Consider the following 17212-nt stretch of genomic DNA (forward strand, 5'->3'; position numbering starts at 1 on the left):
AGTCTAGGCTGCTGTCGCCTTGCGCGGAGAAGGGCTCCGTCCCTCTTCAGTCTCAGCCCTGGCTGGGGGCTGTGTAAGCCTGCCTACAGAGGTGGGGTCCCAGCCTTTGTTCAGGAGACTTGATTAGTTTGCATCTTGCATTTTGCCAGCAACAGTAAATATGAGATACTTGGCACTTTTATAATAGTTTCACGGCAATTTTTTTTTTTTAGTGGTTTCCAGGGACTTTATGTCCAGATAAGAAACCTGCGTACTTAAGTAGAGAGACTTATATTTGAACTTGCCATGCCCCACACAGATTTATTTTGACTTTTCCTAAAATGTGACGGGTCAGTCCTCGGAGGGCTTCGGCAGGCCCTCTTCCGGGGCAGCCGTGGCATCACGCTGCACTGCGATTAGGCTGACTCATATTCTGAGGTCTGTTACAGGTGCGTTGTCCGTGGTGGGTTTATGAGGTAGCCTGACCCAAGTTTGATAGAACACTATTTTTTTTTTTAAGATTTATTTATTTATTTATTTATTTTTAGATGGAGGGGAAGGCAAGGAGAAAGAGAGGGAGTGAAACATCAGTGTGTGATTGCCTCTCATGACCCCCCACTGGGGACCTGGCCCAGCATGTGCCCTGACTGGGAATCAAACCACTGACCCTTTGGTTTGGCAGGCCGGTGCTCAATCCACTGAGCCACACCAGCCAGGGCAACACTGTTTTTTTTTAATCTTTTAAATTCACTGACACATGGTACGTATGTGGCCTTGTTCACTGGTTTGACACTCAATCCAGAAAGCTAAGGTTCAGTGCTTTTAAGGTTTTATCATCACAGCTAGGGTGTTGATGGTTTTAATAAGAGTTAACTACTAAACAGTTATTCTTTTTTTAGGTGAATGGAAGAGAATCGGAAGAAGAAAATCTCAATAAATCTGAAATAAGTCAAGTGTTTGAGATTGCACTTAGACGGAACTTGCCTGTGAATTTTGAGGTGAGTTTATTTTACATGTTAGGACCCTGTATTATAAAATTCTGTTGACATTCATCATTGGAATTATATTTTTTCCTAAATAACATTTTAGAATCGTAATCACATATATGTGAAACCTTCAAATTTAAGATTCAAGTTGCATATTTAGCAGAGCACTATTATTTTCTCTCAGGAGTCGCCAGGGGCAGCCTGGAACCTCTGGGTGGCCCGTGGACAGCACAGCAGGCCTGCGAGCCTCCCACAGTGGGCTGAGCATTGTGTTTGTGCCCACACGGGCACTCTTCTAGGGAGCGGCCGTTGTTTTCATGACTGTCAAAAGCATCTCTTACTCTCAATGTTAGGAATCTTAAGTGGTCCCTAAAAATTGTATCAGAGTAATTTTATAAAGGACATAGGCTTTGTCATTGTCCAGCATCTGCTCCCCCAGGTGTCGGAGACTCTGGTCTACAAACCGTAATCAGCGCCTGTTCGCTGAGAACGGAGAACAGGTTACCTGTGTGTGCATCTCCTTCAAAGACGGAGTGCAAAGGTAGGCAGGGAAGGGAGAATTTTTAAATGTTTTCCTTGCCAGGTGCCAGACTGTTTTCGTCTGATTTCCATGCTTGGTTATGCAGGGCTGTGTGTTACCATACAGTACAGATTCTTTTACCAGTCGTTGGTCTTTCGGAGTTACAGAGAGTATACTCGTGTACTTAGTCTTCCTGAGGGCTTTAAACTTCGACATTGTGACTTTAGGCAAATGTAATTTACAGTGGCACATCTGCTTAAAACAATTTTAAGTGATTCATAAACTTCTTTTGTAACATTTTTGCAGTTACAGGTGATCCCAAATTTAATGCCTAACTTTCATAAATATACATACATCTTCTTACATACACTATATGCTGGCAGCCTAAACCGGATCCTGATTTCAGTCCTTCATCTGTCAGCTGATTGGTGATGATTTCTGACTTACTGCTTGGTGGTGCTTACCCACCTGCCCTGGGGCGCAGGGCCATCTCACACCCCCACACCCACCCCCGCCCTGTGCTGACAGGCCAGACCAGGTTTATATCGCTCCCCTTCTGGAGAGCAGAGGACAAAGGGCAGGTATCTTCTTACCCTGCCCCTCATCCCTTCCAGCTTTTCTCCCTCTGTTGGGGTGGGAGTTAGGGATAGGGGAAGCGATGAGACAGGGGTCGCACAGAACGACAGGACTGGTTGTTGGGTGGGAACTAGGTCGGAGCTTCACCCCAAGAGGCCATAAGGTCTCCTCGGGTGCCTTCTGCAGGAAAGAGAAGAAATGTTGCTTCTCTCTGCCTCCTGAGGGATGGGTAGCCACGGGAATGGATTTGCAGAGATTGGAGGGAGTGGTACCCAGGTTATTGGAGGCAGAGATGTCTGGCTTCCTGGGTCACCTCTGGGTTTCAGAGATGTCTGCTGGGGCCAGGGCCCTGGATTCCTGGGGAGCTTGTCACCTGCCCATGCTAGTCACCGCCCTGCCTGAGAGTCCTGGAGCTTACTGGAACCTGAGTGAGGGGTTGCTGCTTTAGGTTTGGCTCTGTGGGTTTTGGAGACCAGGTTGCTTCCATCTACTCGCTCTTCTGTTTAGGTTTTGGCTTCGGCTTTCAGACCTGTGCTCAGGAACATGTAACGTACGGCCCAGACTTGTTCAGGTGGTCACAGAAGGAACTGGCAGTGCCTTCTGGTAGCGAATGTCTTTTAAAGTAAAAAGATATTTTAAAGTCCTCACTCAAGGATATGTTTATTGCTTTTTTTTTTTCTTTCAGAGAGAGGGAGGAAGGGAGGAAGGGGAGGAGGAGAGAGAGAAACGTCAGTGAGAGAGAGAAGCATCGTTCAGTTGCCTCCTGTACACACCCTGACTGGGGATCGAACCCGCAACTTTTTGGTGTGTGCGACAACATACCAAGCAACTGAGCCACCCGGCCAGGGCTAAAGTAAAAATTTAAAACATTATAGCCCGTGTTCAGTTTGGGACATTGAGTTTGTTGACGTGAGCACTTATATATTAAATGACTCATATATCAAAGGCTCATATTAACTTCCATTGTTGGGTCGAGCAAAGACTTCATATTCCCGCACAGCTCTTGTTTCTAGCACCTGGAAGATTGCCTGGCATACAGTGGATGCCCTGCAAATATTTAATGACGAGTGAACAGCATAGTTTGTTTGTTTTTTAACTAAGTTTCTGGTAGTAAAATGTTGTTGCATAGGAAGCTGGGTTGGGGGTTGGTAAAAGACAGGAGCCATTCATAACAGAGTTCTTTAGAAAAATGTGTACAGCTTGATTTTTATATAAAATACATAGTTTTAGTTCAAAACTGTGATGGTGCTGATTGACATAGTCACTGGGAGGCGTTTGTGACTTGGCCACAGTCATCCATTGCAGGTCAAAGTCCACGTGTAGACGGGTGGGATGGCGCCCTGAGTCGACAGTGGAAACAGTTACTGAGGGCCGGGCGGAGCTGTGGCTGGAACGCTGGCTGGGGGGGTGGCTGCCGCCCTGAGGGCATGAGAACACTGTTCAGGGAGGGGGTCCCGGAATCTAGGCTGTCGGTGTGGGAGGTGTGGTGTGGAAGGCGTCCTGGGGGCCGGCGTGGCTCGGTGGAGCCTCGTCCCATAACCGAAGGGCTGCCGGTTTGATTCCCAGGCAGGGCACATGACCTGTGTTGCAGGTTTGACCCCCGGTTTAGGCGAGTGCAACCCCGGTCGGGGGGGCTACCGGAGGCAGCCAGTCAGTGTTTCTTTCTCACATTGATGTTTTCCTCTCTGCCTCCCTCTCTCTCTGAAAGCGATGAAAACATGTCCTTGGGTGAGGATAAAGAAATGGAATAAAACCAGTCTGCAGGGACTGTGCAAACTGTCCGTGGTCACAGAAGGAACTGTGGGAGGAACGCTCCCATCAGACCTCTCCGGTGTGCGGAGGGCAGGCGAGGCCTCCGTGGAGAGGACGCCGCCCTGTTCCCGCCCGGGGAGCGCAGTGCTGCGGACACCCACGCCTCCTTGTGCTTGTCGGCCGTTAGGGGTCTCGTCTGTAAAGTGCCTGTTCAGGCCTTTCTTCGAGTAGTTTGTGTTTCTATTGCTGCCTTGTATGAGTTCTTTAAATATTCTGGATAGAAATCCTTTGTCAGATACATGTATTGCAAATACTCATGGTCATTCTGTAGGTTCCCTTTTTCAGTTTTTAAATATTTTTTAATGAGCAGTTTTTAATTTTGAGAATTTTTTTCTTTATGATTGATGTTTTTTGTATTCCAGACTCTGCTAACTTCATAGTCACGGATTCTCCTGTTTTCTGAAAGCTGTATATTTTTAGCTTTCACATTTAGGTTTGTGTTCTAATACAAGTTAATTTTTGTTGGTGGTTGAGTGTGATGTCATAGTTCACTTTTTCCTCATAAGGATATCTAGTTGCTCCAATGCCATGTTTTTATTTAATTTTCTTAGACTAATTTTTTTTAGATTAAACTGAAACTAATTTTTTTAGTTTAGAGAGGGGGAGGAGAGAGAAAGGTGGGTGGGGAGAGAGAAACATCAGCTTGTTGTTCCAGTTATTATCACATTCATTGGTTGATTCTTTTGTACCCTGACCGGGAATCAAACCCGCAACCTTGGTGTATCAGGATGACTCTTCAACTAGCCAAGCTACCTGGCTAGGGCCTCCAATAGCATGTTTTTAAAAGACAACTTTGGACTTGCTTTGGTGTGTTTGCCCAGAATCAAGCAGCTATATGTGTATGTATAGGTCTGTTTCTGCATTCTGTCTGTTTTATCAATCGTTTTGTCCTTCAACAAGACCAAGATGCTGCAGTTGCCGGAACCTTATAGGAAGTCTTGAAACCTGGTAGTACAAGTCTTAGTTTTTTCAGTGGTGTCTTGGTGGGTGTAGGTAGGATTCAATTTTTATTTTCCTTCTGTGTGAGCATTTAATCACTTTGATATGCAATTAAGTTTCTGTTCATATTCCATTTCAGTGTTTTTCCCTGTCTTTGTTATTTTTATATTTTTAATATTTAAAACACTGATGGTTCTGAAAGTCAATAGTAGACAAAAAGACACATTCGGAAGTGTCACTTTGTCCCCTCTCTACCCCAGTCCCTCCCACCTGCTGTAGGGAAGTAATTCTGTTGCTTTCTCCTTTATTCTTCCTGTTTCTTTTTGCAATAATCACCATATAAACACGTGTCTATTTATATATGTGTGTATATGTATACATACATGTAAAACACAGAAGTTAGTGTACCATATATACTCTTTGCAGGGTTTTTTTTTTTACTTACTGTGTGTTGAAAATCACACTCAGTGCTTGGAGATTTTCTCATTCTTTTTTACAGCTGCATAGCAGCCAATATTTAATAAGGTCAATTTTGGCTGAAGGGTCAGAACAAATATTAAACTTGAACTCTTTCTGCTGCAGTTATTTCTGGGCTTTGCTGGACCAGCTTCCTTTCTGCCGTGTGCAGTGGACTGCCCTAGACTCAGGACAGTCCGTGACTCTGGGGAGATGCAAGCCGTTGTTCCAGAAGGGCGGCAGTGGAAAATGTTTTCTTCCTCCACGCCTCGCTGTTGTTCTGGGCTCATCAGACCCTAGAACATTTAACACGTTTGAAAAATAAGAAAAAGGGGAAGAAAAAGCATTCAGCACGATCACTGTCCTTTTGCCGATATTTATACTTCCTTCACGAGTGGGTTTTGTCCCTGATCCTCTTTACCTGTGTCTCACATGAAGTGGTGTGCTAACCAGTGTGCCCTGCAGGTTGTGCTGAGTGTCTGTCACGCTTTCACTCAGTCTTTCCCTCTGCAACAGGTCGCCCGGGAGAGTGGCCCACCCCACATGAAGAGCTTTGTGACCAGGGTGTCGGTTGGGGAGTTTGTGGGGGAAGGTGAAGGGAAGAGCAAGAAGATTTCAAAGAAAAATGCTGCTATAGCTGTTCTTGAGGAGCTGAAGAAGTTACCACCCCTGCCTGCAGTTGAGCGGGTGAAGCCCCGAATCAAAAAGAAAACCAAACCCATAGTCAGGGTAAGCACCTTTCTGAGTGAAGAGGGTGTTTTCATTGCTTGTGGTGGTCGGGGAGCTGAGAAGACCAGCTGCCAGTCTCAGTGGAAGTGGAGGGAGCTAACGTGCCCATGCTGGGCCCGGGAGACCCTGTCCGGGGCCTCCTTGTGTCGTTCCCTGGACAGCCCCGGGTCGGGCAGGCAAGGACGCTGAGCCGGGTCCAGTGGAGGCACCTCCAGGCACGCACACGCCTCTGTGGATGTGGGTGTTCGCAGCCCTGTGATCACAAGGGCAGTCAGCGCCCACCTGCGTGCGGGGAGAGCCGTGAACCGAGTGTCCTCCTTCTCGTGGGCTGCTGGGTTCGTACATCGTGAAGGAGATTCGTGGAAGGAAAGCTGCCCAGGGGCAGGTGTAGGAGCGAGATATCTTACTTTATGAGGGGGGCCCCCCCAAATTGTAATTGTCTTCTGGAGGATGGCCCCTTGTAGCACAGGGTTTCCCCACTAGGTGAGTTCTAGGAACCCAACTGTATCAGTGTAGTAGCTGGCATTGTCGTGAGAGTCTGCGTTTGGCTTCAGTGAATTTTTTTTTTTTTTGAGACTTTCAGTGCATTTACTGATTTCGTGATGAGTGATTTACGAGCATACCTGCCCGTACGACACTGAGTGTTCAGCAGGGTTTGGCCAAAAATGGCATGACCCCCATGCCCCGCCCTCCCTATTCACCCAGTGTAGCTTCTAGTGACTTTTTTTGTTTCTCTGGATGAAAAAAGTCCTCAAAGGGAGATATTTCGCAGATGTAGAAGATGAGAAACAAAAAAAGACAGAAGCACTAAAAGGCATCAGAGTCTAGGAGTTGAAAATTGTTACTGAGCAATGAAAAAGATGTCTTTTTTTATAAAGATTTTATTTATTTATTTTTAGAGAGGGGAAGGGAGAAAGAGAGAAACATCAGTGTGTGGTTGCCTCTCGAGTGTACCAAACTACACACCTGGCCCGCAACCCAGGCATGTGCTCTGACTGGGAATCAAACCAGTGAGCCTTTGGTTTGCAGGCTGACACTCAAGTCCACTGAGCCACACCAGCCAGGGCAGAAAAGATGTCTTGATGGGTGTATTGAATGGAGAGTACTTTGAAGGTGACAGAAGTTTAAACATGTAAGAATAAATACACAAATTTTTATAAATCCAGGTTTGTTTTTGGGTCCTCCTTATACACCTTGTTGTGGAGTTTTAGGTTATGCTAACGGACCTATCAAAAATTGTACTGCTCCTCCAACCCCCACCCCCACAGAGGGACAGGAGTCCATGTGGGGACATTTGTTAATGTCAGGACTGTCAGTATGGTTTCATGCTGTATCACCAAGATCCAGATTTCTCATACACACAAGTTAGCATACTGTACATAGGAAAGCTAGCATGTTTTTGCAGTTTCTTTGTTTTGCTTAATATATCCTGGAAATCCTTATCAGAGCAGGTGCAGATTCCTTGGTGCTGAAGATGCTGCCCACTGTAGGGCTCTTAGGTTCTTCATTCTATGTTTGAATTTTTTTTTTTGTATATTTTTAATGGTTTCTGGATTTTGAGTCATTATTAAGAAAGTTGGGAACCCATCTTATAGTATAGAGTTTTGGGAAATTTTAGGAACAGTGTTCTTATTTTTCTGCCTTTTCATTCATTGTAATATACTGAAATTGTTAAAAAGCAGACATTGCAATGGTGCTTGCCCGCTGCTAGTGAAATGTTGATGTCAGTTTGCTAAGAAGACCCTAAAATCACTTTATAACAGTCATAGAAAATCTTTTATCATCTTTCAATTAAAAAAAGTTTTGAAAAGAGCAGATTAATTCTGAGCTGTTAGAGCAATATAAAGTAACTCTTGTTGTGTCCTGACCTCTGAATCGGCAAGGTCCTTCCCGTGACTGACAGGCGCACGGTCTGTGCGGTCGTCGTTCCTCAGGTGCAGAGCGGCCCGGAGCACGGCCAGGCGATGAACCCCATCAGCAGACTCGCCCAGATCCAGCAGGCCAAGAAGGACAAGGAGCCGGAGTACATGCTGCTCACAGAGCGAGGCCTCCCACGCCGCAGGGAGTTTGTGATGCAGGTGGGTCGGTGCGGCTTGTGGACGTCCCTTCTCGGACCCCGTCCCGTCCCCCAGCCCGACGAGACCCAGGGCCGGACACCTTCCTGAGGAGGCCGGGCGCAGCGCATCGGTCCAGTGGGCCGCTCCCTGCCGTCCATGGTGCCGCAGTTAAAACCATGTTGGCTGCAGTAACTTGGGGCCTTAAAACCTTGTTTCCCCGTGCACCGCAGGTGCTGTCAGTCAGTAGGAATTTGGGCACAACGTGTCAGTTTAGAAGAGCGCTGGAGTGGTGGGATTGTGGGCAGATTTTTTCTTTTTTTAAGATTTTACTTATGTTTTAGAGAGTGGGGAAGGGAAGGAGAAAGAGAGAAACATCAATGCGTGGTTGCTCCTCGCTTGCCCCCAAATGGGGACCTGGCCCGCAACCCAGGCGTGTGCCCTAATCAGGAACCAAACCTGCAACCTTCGGTTCCTAGTGTGGCGCTCAATCCACTGAGCCACACCAGCCAGGGCTCGATTCTTTTCCTTCATTACATCTATTTGAAGATTTATATTCTTTTCAGAAGATAAACTTTATAGTAGCTACACCAAGTGATCTCTTCCTGCTCCTCCTAATCCTTCTGTAGAATCTTCAGTCTGGGTTGGTGACGCTTCAGAGCAGTGTAGAGGGCTTTTCCTTGCACTTAGCTTATTAAACAAATATCCACGTGGGCCGCTTAATTTGTGATTTGAATCTAGTGGTGTTTTCTGGTGAAAACCAGGTTATTTAACTCATGTGTATCAGTTCACCTGTTAAAGCATCGTCACTTGGCCTTGTGTGTCTCAGTGCACAGTCAGAAGGCGAGGGGAGTAGTGATGGGTCCATTCTGCTAGTGAGAGCAGCTAGTGAGAGAATCAGTAATGGACCCGCCCGAGCTCACTGCCTGGCAGACGGTCAGGGTTCAACCCCAGGCCCTCCTCACAGGCCAGGGAAGGTTTCCCTGGTCCTCGCAGTTTGGTGACATGGGGCTCTTTGGTCATGCCAGCTTGCAAGGGGATTGCAGGCTCTGGGTGTCCTGGGTGTGTTTAACAGCCTGCGCTTCGGAGAGGGCAGTGCGCCGGGGGAGTGCGTGTGTGTGGTTTCCACACAGGGTGGGGCAGAGGTAGGGTTCCAGTTGTTCATATGGGAAATAATACAATAATTAGTAAATAACAAGAGTAAACTGTTTCACATACTCATAACTATAAACCTACTTTTGCCCCACCCTGTGTGTATGTATACACGTAGATGTTTTACAAATTTTATTGGATGTATAGCTCTTATAGCTCAGTTTACAAATAACACATTACATATGTATAATCCTCTTTATTGTAAACTTCATGCATCTGTCCCTTCATTGTGACTGTCAGTGACAACAGTGCTGTAAGTCAGACTGGCGATCAGTTCGTGTGCTGTCCAGGCTGCTCGTGCTGCTGACAAACGAGCGGAGTTCTAGCATGAAGATTGGTTGGTATTTTTGTTCACGTTAACAAGTGAGAGGAAAGTAAAACAACAAAAACGTGTCAGAATGTCTCCTATTTGTATGTAAACAGTATGAGTGACTTCTCTGCTCAATCACATAATTTTGCAGACTAGAAGAATTTCAGTTTTTTTGTACTAGTTACAATGTCTTGGTAAGACTTACCATGCTTTTGAGCTTAATCTGCATTGTTAACCTTTTCTGTCACTTAAGTCTAGAATAGACATTCAACAAAGCAACTCAAATCTTGCTCTGTAGTGTTTGCAGATTTCGGTGGTGCGAAACCCCACCATGGCCGTGCCCTTTCCTGGTTGTGGAGTTGGGAGGAGATGGGTAGCAGCACACAATTACATGGTAATTCCACCGTACAGATAAAACAGACGTAAAGAACTTCAAAAGCATAGATAACTCTGAAATGTAGTCCAATTAGGAAGTGATGAGTCTTAAGTATTCATTACCTGTTTGTTAAAATAATGTATTTCATTATATGCTTATGTAATACGAGACTGTTTGATAATAGTTGCCTTTAATGACATGTTCTCCCACTTCCTGCATGTTTACCAGTCCGAGCTTGCAGGCTGGTGCAGGCCAGCTCCTGGGCGCCGCCGGCCAGCTTTCTGGCCTCTGACCAGTGCTGGATTCTTTGGCTCGCACGTCACTTCCTGCTCGGTGTGTGCTCCGAAGGCCTGAGCGCTGACACGACTCCTGTCTTCTGTGTGCAGGTGAAAGTGGGGAAGCACACCGCAGAGGGAACGGGCACCAATAAGAAGGTGGCCAAGCGCAACGCGGCCGAGAACATGCTGGAGATTCTGGGCTTCAAAGTCCCACAAGCTCAGCCCACCAAACCAGCCCTCAAATCAGAGGATAAGGTGACTCTTCAGGGCTCCGTGTCCTCGCTCTCTATTTGCAAGATGACCTCCTGGCATCCGGGGACCCTCACACCTCCAGGGCCACGCGTCAGGGCAAGGCTCGGCCCTTCTGGCTGTGGCGCAGCCCCGCTGAGCAGCGTCTTCTCCAGCCAGACCGTTGTCAGGCGGTCAGAGGGGGAGTCGCCTGTCCATGGCCCCAGGAAGGGCTCCTAGTCAAGTTGTTCTTGTTTCGGTGTCTTTGTGGTCTAGGATGCTTTGCTGGAGGGCAGCTTGCTCCTCTCCGTGAGTAGGGCGCTGGGTGATTGGGCTTGAAATGAACGAATGTGTGATGGTTCCATCATGTGCGCTCTTAGACTGAGGCCTGCATGGAAGGTTCGTCATCTCGGGCTTTCATCCACCGTGGAGCAGGCTTTGGGTTTTCTGCGGGACTGAAGTAGTACACTTCGAGAGTCCAGGCCAAATCTGTGGTTTAGACTTGAGCTTTTTTTTTTTTTTCTTTACAAATTTAACAATAGATAAAAATCATCCCATATTGAAAATTTTACTTCACCCAAGACGGTTAAGCTGTGCCCCCCAAGCTTTGCCTGACCTTGTCTCCAGTCACTGAACTCTCCTGCCGGGATACACTCGCAAAACCCGGGACTGATGGGTGTGCCTCGGTCAGTCGTGTCAGCCGTGAGAGAGAGCGCCGCTGTGGCCGCTCAATTAATAAGTAGGACCCCAGACACTTAGCAGAGAATCTGCTTGGATCGTGGACTTGGATTTAGAGTGTTTTATTCCAGAACCTTGCAGAGCATTCATGGGCATCCTTACCTTCTCAGAAAGAAGACCTTGTGTCCGACAAAATTTTTACCTAGTAACATTTCCTCCTCAGTTTGTCGTCTCTGGAAATGTCACCTTGTGAGCTCCAGGAAGTATCGTTTAGCTTCAGTGGAAAAGCATCTTTCCCTGTCTTGGGCTCTCCTGATCTAGGGTCTTCTGGCTCTTTCTGGTTTAACGTTCCCATCTCTTCCTGTGCGTGCAGACGGCGGCCCAGCGTTCAGTCTGGTGCGCCTGCCATTTGGACAGGCTGGGGTTGGGCCCCGGGGGGGCTGTGCCCTGGGAGACGGCGGAGGCTTTGCTTCCGGGCTCGCCGGGTGGCGGAGGCGCACCAGTGGTCAGGCTCTGGGAGGAGGGCTGTCTGCGGATTGCCTCCTGATCTTCAGAAGTGTCAGAACCAAGGGTTCGTGCTAATTGGAGTTAGTAGTCTTTAGAGAGCAGGAACTAATTTTTCAAGTTTGACTTACACTCATAACCACCCTCCCTTTTTTTTAAAGACACCCATAAAGAAACCAGGGGATGGAAGAAAAGTAACCTTTTTTGAACCTGGCTCTGGGGATGAAAATGGGACTAGTAAGTGTGCTGTTAATATTATCTTGATCTGAGTGGGATTTGGGGATTTGCTTGGTTCCTGGTAACAGCAGTGCCCGAGAACAGGTGTCGGCGCTCCCAGCCCTGTGGCGTTGCGTCAGTGTGCGCGCTGAGGGTGGGCAGGCGGGGGGATTGTAGCACCTTCCCAGGCTGGCAGTGCGTGTGGCCTTGTGTTGATTTGCCTGCGTGTTCCTCCCTAGGCAATAAGGAGGATGAATTTAGGATGCCTTATCTTAGTCATCAGCAACTGCCTGCTGGAATTCTTCCCATGGTGCCCGAGGTTGCCCAGGCTGTAGGAGTCAGTCAAGGACATCACACCAAAGATTTTACCAGGGCAGCTCCGAACCCTGCCAAGGCCACGGTAACTGCCATGATAGCCCGTGAATTGTTGTATGGGGGCACATCGCCCACAGCCGAGACCATTTTAAAGAATAACATCTCTTCAGGCCACGCACCCCATGGACCTCTCACAAGACCCTCTGAGCAGTTGGACTACCTTTCCAGAGTCCAGGGATTCCAGGTAACTGCTGCACCGCGCTGTGGGGTCTGCGCGTCCGTGCAGTCCTCTTTGGGTTTCTCTCAGAAAATGAGCGTCCTACCTTGTTCTGAAGGATTGAGCTCTTTGTCTGGGGGGCGGGTGGGACAGGCATGGGGAAAGGGCCTTCTAAGGAAGGGTGGAGCGGTATGGAAGGTATTACAGGCCTGTGTGGCAAGAGAAAACCCTTGACCTTTGGTAATGAAAGTTTAAATATCCAAGCCAAGGGCAGTACTAACAAGGCCTCTGATCTAGTGGTGGTCGCAAGTTAGGTTTCGGTGAGACCAGATTCCTTGTGCGGGCCCTTTCTGCCTGGTAGGGAAGGGCAGGCTGCTTTCAGACCAGGGCTTTGAGGAGACATGTAGGTCCCGGGAAGGCTCCGGAGCTGTGGCCGTGATCTGCCCGCAGCCCCTGGCGCCCCTCAGCCGCAAGCCCCTCTGACAGTCTTCCGTGCTGACGAGCAGAAGTTGGTGTCCCGTGTCAGGCTGAGACCCGGGGAGAGGTGTCATTTCCTTCTTCTCAGAGCCCCTGCCGGTTCACAGTCACCTCTTCCCGACCGTTGCCTCAGTTTTCTTTTCCCCCTTAGGTCGAATACAAAGACTTCCCCAAAAACAACAAGAACGAATTTGTATCTCTTATCAATTGCTCCTCTCAGCCGCCTCTGATCAGCCACGGTATTGGAAAGGATTTGGAGTCCTGCCACGACATGGTACGTTCTCCCGTGGCGGGCCCGCTCCCGGCCTGGGGCCGGCCCCGGGGGGATGGTGGAAGGGGTTTCCCGCCGACGGGGCAGCCGGTGGTCTCACAGATCGAGTATTTCTGGAGAACTGGTCTCTTAGTTCCCTGGGCTGATGCCACGTCCTGTGTATGAGAACTTAGCAGCTTCACACAGCCCTTGTCGTGCAGACCCTGGGTTGGGGAACCCGGGAAGGCCCGGGTTCAGGCAGCCGTAGAAAGGCCCTTATTTTGGTGTTCTGCTCAGATGACATTTCCGTTGTAAGAAGTACTGACACCGGGAAGGGTTGCTTAGTGTCCATGGACTTCGGCACATTCACCCGAGGGGACTGGTGCATCCATCAGAGTAATGTCTCCGAAGACGGTGTATTCTAACAAGGAAGCATGAGCGGGTTTTGTTTTAAAGCAGGATATAAAATTTGTACAGCCCAGTTACCACAAGGTTAAAAATATTAGCAGGAAATACATGAGAAAATTAAGAGGTAATTTAATAATGAAACCAGAGATAATGAATTTTTTTAATTAAAAATTCAGATTAAAGAAGGTTATTCAGTGGGACCACCTGCTTTGCTAGGCAGCAGGAGACATTTCGCCTCCAACCAGTGGCTTGCGCTGTGGCCCGAGCAGTGGCTGTGGTCTGACCTCTCTTTTCGTCCCCTGCTAGGCTGCACTGAACATTTTAAAGTTGCTGTCTGAGCTGGACCAACAAAGTACAGAGATGCCAAGAACAGGAAACGGACCAATGTCTGTGTGAGTGAGCTGATCTGCATGGAAAGCAGTTCTGTTCCTTGTTTGCGATAAATGCAAGCTGTCTGGCCAGCGCAGTGCTGAGACGCTGGGCCGCAGTTACTTCCTGTCCCGTGCCCCGGCTAGCTTTCCCAGTTCGGGGCAGAGAGCTCCACTTCTTAAAAAATTTTGAGTACTTTATTTTGCCATGGATAATGCACATCCACATTTTTGGCCCAGACTTTGAGGGAAAAAATCTTTTGTTTTAATTTTTAAATTCAGTTATTTATGTATTTACATTTAGGTACAAAACCAGTTATGTGTTCCATGGTATGGTATTACTTTGCATATGGATATCATTACTACTCTCTAGTCATACTTTTTTTTAAAGATTTTTTGTTTATTTTTATAGAGAGGGGAAGGGAGGGAGAAAGAGAGGGAGAGAAAAATCAGTGTGTGGTTGCCTCTTACATGCCCCCTACTGGGGACCTGGCCTGTCACCCAGGCCTGTGCCCTGACTGGGAATTGAACTGGCGACCCTTCAGTTCTCAGGATGGTGCTCAATCCACTGAGCCACACCAGCCAGAGCTAGAGTTACACTTTTAATTCTAACATTTATATAGATGCAGAATTAGTACTACCCATGTATCATGTGCATCTTTATTTTTTCCTAAAAAATTTGGGCAAAACCTCTGGCTGGTGTGGCTCAGTGGATTGAGCACCATCCTGAGAACCAAAGGGTCACTGGTTCTATTCCCAGTCAAGGCACATGCCTGGGTTGTGGGTCAGGATGAGTTTGGGGTGTGTGAGAGGTAACCCACACATTGATGTTTCTCTCTTTCTCCTTCCCTTCCCCTCTCTCTAAAAATAAATAAAATCTTTTTTTTTTTTAAAGATTTTATTTATTTATTTTTAGAGAGGGAAGGGAGGGAAGGGAAGAGAGAGAGAGAGAGAGAGAGAGAGAGAGAGAGAAAGAGAAAGAGAGAGAAACACCAATGTGCGGTTGCTGGGGGTCATGGCCTGCAACCCAGGAATGTACCCTGGCTGGGAATCGAACCTGGGACACTTTGGTTCCCAGCCCGCGCTCAATAAATAAAATCTTTTAAAAAAATAAATTTGGGCAAAGAAATGTACATTTTACACAGCAAAATATGGTAGTTAATATATTCACATGGTCCCAAAATCAAAATTATTTTAAAAGGTATGCTGTGAAAATAAATGCTGCCCTCATACAGTTCCCCGTCGCCTCATTCTCCCCCCCCATCCAGAGGTCACATTTTTATTAGCTTCTTATGTATGGATACTTCTTTCTTTATGCAAATACAATCTCACACATCCTTACTCCCCCGAGCCGCTGAGGTAGCATGCTGTGCGCACATTCGCCCCCTGCCTTTTCCCCTTGGCAGCGCACCCTGGGGAAAGTTGGCTGCAGTCATCATAAGCTGGGGCCCGTGCTGTTGGGCTTCTCTCAGTGTCTGCAAATTTCTTTTAACATGGGTTTAATTCTCTTCATTTCAAACTAGCGTCATTTTCTTTTTTTTCTTCCTTAAAGGTGTGGGAGGTGCTGAACCCCTTCTGGTCATGAACCGTTACATAAACTTCCCAACAGATACTGAAAATCCTGGGACTGCTTTTGAAAATTTGGAATTTCTGATACCTCGAGTGGGCCGAGAGACCTGATGGGTAAAGAACTGGAGACAGCAGTGGTGACAGAGGCGGGAGGCTGAGGCTGCTCGAATGTGCTGTGGTTTGTCCCCACATGGTGGCAGCAGCAGCTGCTGTGGGGGAGGGTTGGGCCTGCCAAGCAGCCCTTGCTCAGTTGCAAAACCAGCAGGTCCCTGCCCCCTGCACTTCAGTGCTTGGTGGTTTTCTTTTTTTCTTTTTTCTTTTTTTTTTTTTTGCTGTGTGGAAGAAGCAAGCAGAAAACAGGACCCTTTCTCAGACCGGCTCACTAACATACTTTGGGACAAATCCTGGACACCCACGCCGGAGAGAGGCCTTAGACCAGCAGGCCCAGAGCTGCAAGCACTAGAGGAAAATCAAATGCTTCCTACTCGGCGCGAGCTAACCCCCTAGCTTGCTACGGCTCCCCACCTCCCGTGGTACTCACCCGTCACCACTGCTTTCTCTTCCAAAAGAGATGCATATTCTTAGTTTTATTATTTTCTTTGGATTGAAATGACACTATAAATTTTCATTTGAGTTTCTCAATTGTATCTAGTTACATAGCACAGTTTAGAAACTTAAGAGACTATCAGTAACTTAACCGGCAAAGATTAAATCCCTTTCATCCCATTGGACTAACCCGGGACCGTTCCAGTGATGCAGGGTGCGTGCCCTCGGTCTGGCTGGAACAGTCCTGGACTTCTCAGAACCCTTGATGAAGTCTCTCACAGGTGTACAAATTGGACGATTTAGGAATTTTAAACTTTAAATGATCATTTGGCTCCTTTTCTATTTCATTTTTGTTAATGCAACACACTTAAATGAACTTTGCTCTCTGTTTTAAAGATTATTAAAATCGTGTGTATGTACATATGGCTCTTGAGGACACACAGCTTTCACTACACTACAGGTGTGACCTCCATGTAGTCCGTGCGGAACTGCAGGCTGGTGTCCCCGAGCGCGTCATACTGTTGATTGCATCTCCATGTAGGGCTGAAAAGAATGACCTACCCGTGTGTATCTCTGAAACTGTTGCTTTTGGTGTTGTGCTACTGTGCACGGAAGTGTGTGCGGTAAGGTCCTGCCCATGGTTCAGCTGGAAAGCACGGTAGCCTTGCGAGTTAAGTACTGCTTTGATTCATTGTTTACGCCGGAATTTTTTGTCCCCATGGAATGTAAGTAAAATGTAGTGTTTGTCACCAATAAATGGTAATACTAAATTTTTTTGTTAATTTATTCTCAGATGCCACTACTGCTAGGTTGGGTCCCCTCCCAACCTGCCCCCTGTCCTTTTTTTAAGAAAAGAAAATTTGTAATGCTTGTGATTCCATTTGGGCAAAATTCTGAAGACCTGAAATTTGTATCTGTTGATCAATAAACATCTAATGCATTTGTTTTGTCCTGTTGAGCAGTAACTAAAGGGACAATGTAAGGGCACAGAAGCACAATGTGGGGGGGCATCGCTGCCAGTGACATGTGGGCACTGGGTGAAGGGAGATGCCTGTCATCGGAACCTGACACTGTTACCCAAAAAACGACCTGGAGGCTTCCCGACACCGCGGGTCTCTTCCCTTCCTCAGGCGCTCTCCCACTCGGGAGTAAGGGCGAGGCATTGCTTCCTAGCCTGGCTGAGGAAGGGGCTGGTGGTTTTCTCTTAATTTTAGAAGATTCTTGAAAAGGTGGTTAACTATAAAACCAGCCTGTGGATTGGACTGCTGG

General features: G+C 47.4%; 1 protein-coding gene across 8 annotated transcripts in view; it reads left to right on the top strand.

Annotated features, from left to right (window-relative positions):
• Window positions 1–16885, top strand: part of STAU1 (staufen double-stranded RNA binding protein 1) — a 50620-nt gene extending 33735 nt beyond the window's left edge. For 3 of the 8 annotated variants that reach the window (XM_045833239.1, XM_045833240.1, XM_045833244.1), the window contains 9 exons: window positions 879–977; window positions 5767–5997; window positions 7881–8075; window positions 10276–10422; window positions 11739–11814; window positions 12033–12352; window positions 12954–13076; window positions 13767–13852; window positions 15381–16885. In XM_045833239.1, coding sequence (XP_045689195.1) covers window positions 879–977; window positions 5767–5997; window positions 7881–8075; window positions 10276–10422; window positions 11739–11814; window positions 12033–12352; window positions 12954–13076; window positions 13767–13852; window positions 15381–15396 — 1293 coding nt within the window. In that variant the 3' untranslated portion in view covers window positions 15397–16885. The remainder of the gene's footprint in view (window positions 1–878; window positions 978–5766; window positions 5998–7880; window positions 8076–10275; window positions 10423–11738; window positions 11815–12032; window positions 12353–12953; window positions 13077–13766; window positions 13853–15380) is intronic. The other 5 variants (XM_045833242.1, XM_045833245.1, XM_045833243.1 and 2 more) reach the window with 3 other exon arrangements.
• The last annotated feature ends 327 nt before the right edge of the window (window positions 16886–17212 follow it).

The sequence above is a fragment of the Phyllostomus hastatus genome, unplaced genomic scaffold (assembly GCF_019186645.2).
Source record: "Phyllostomus hastatus isolate PE091 unplaced genomic scaffold, TTU_PhHast_1.1 phas_contig_17, whole genome shotgun sequence".
Taxonomy (NCBI): Eukaryota; Metazoa; Chordata; class Mammalia; order Chiroptera; family Phyllostomidae; genus Phyllostomus; species Phyllostomus hastatus.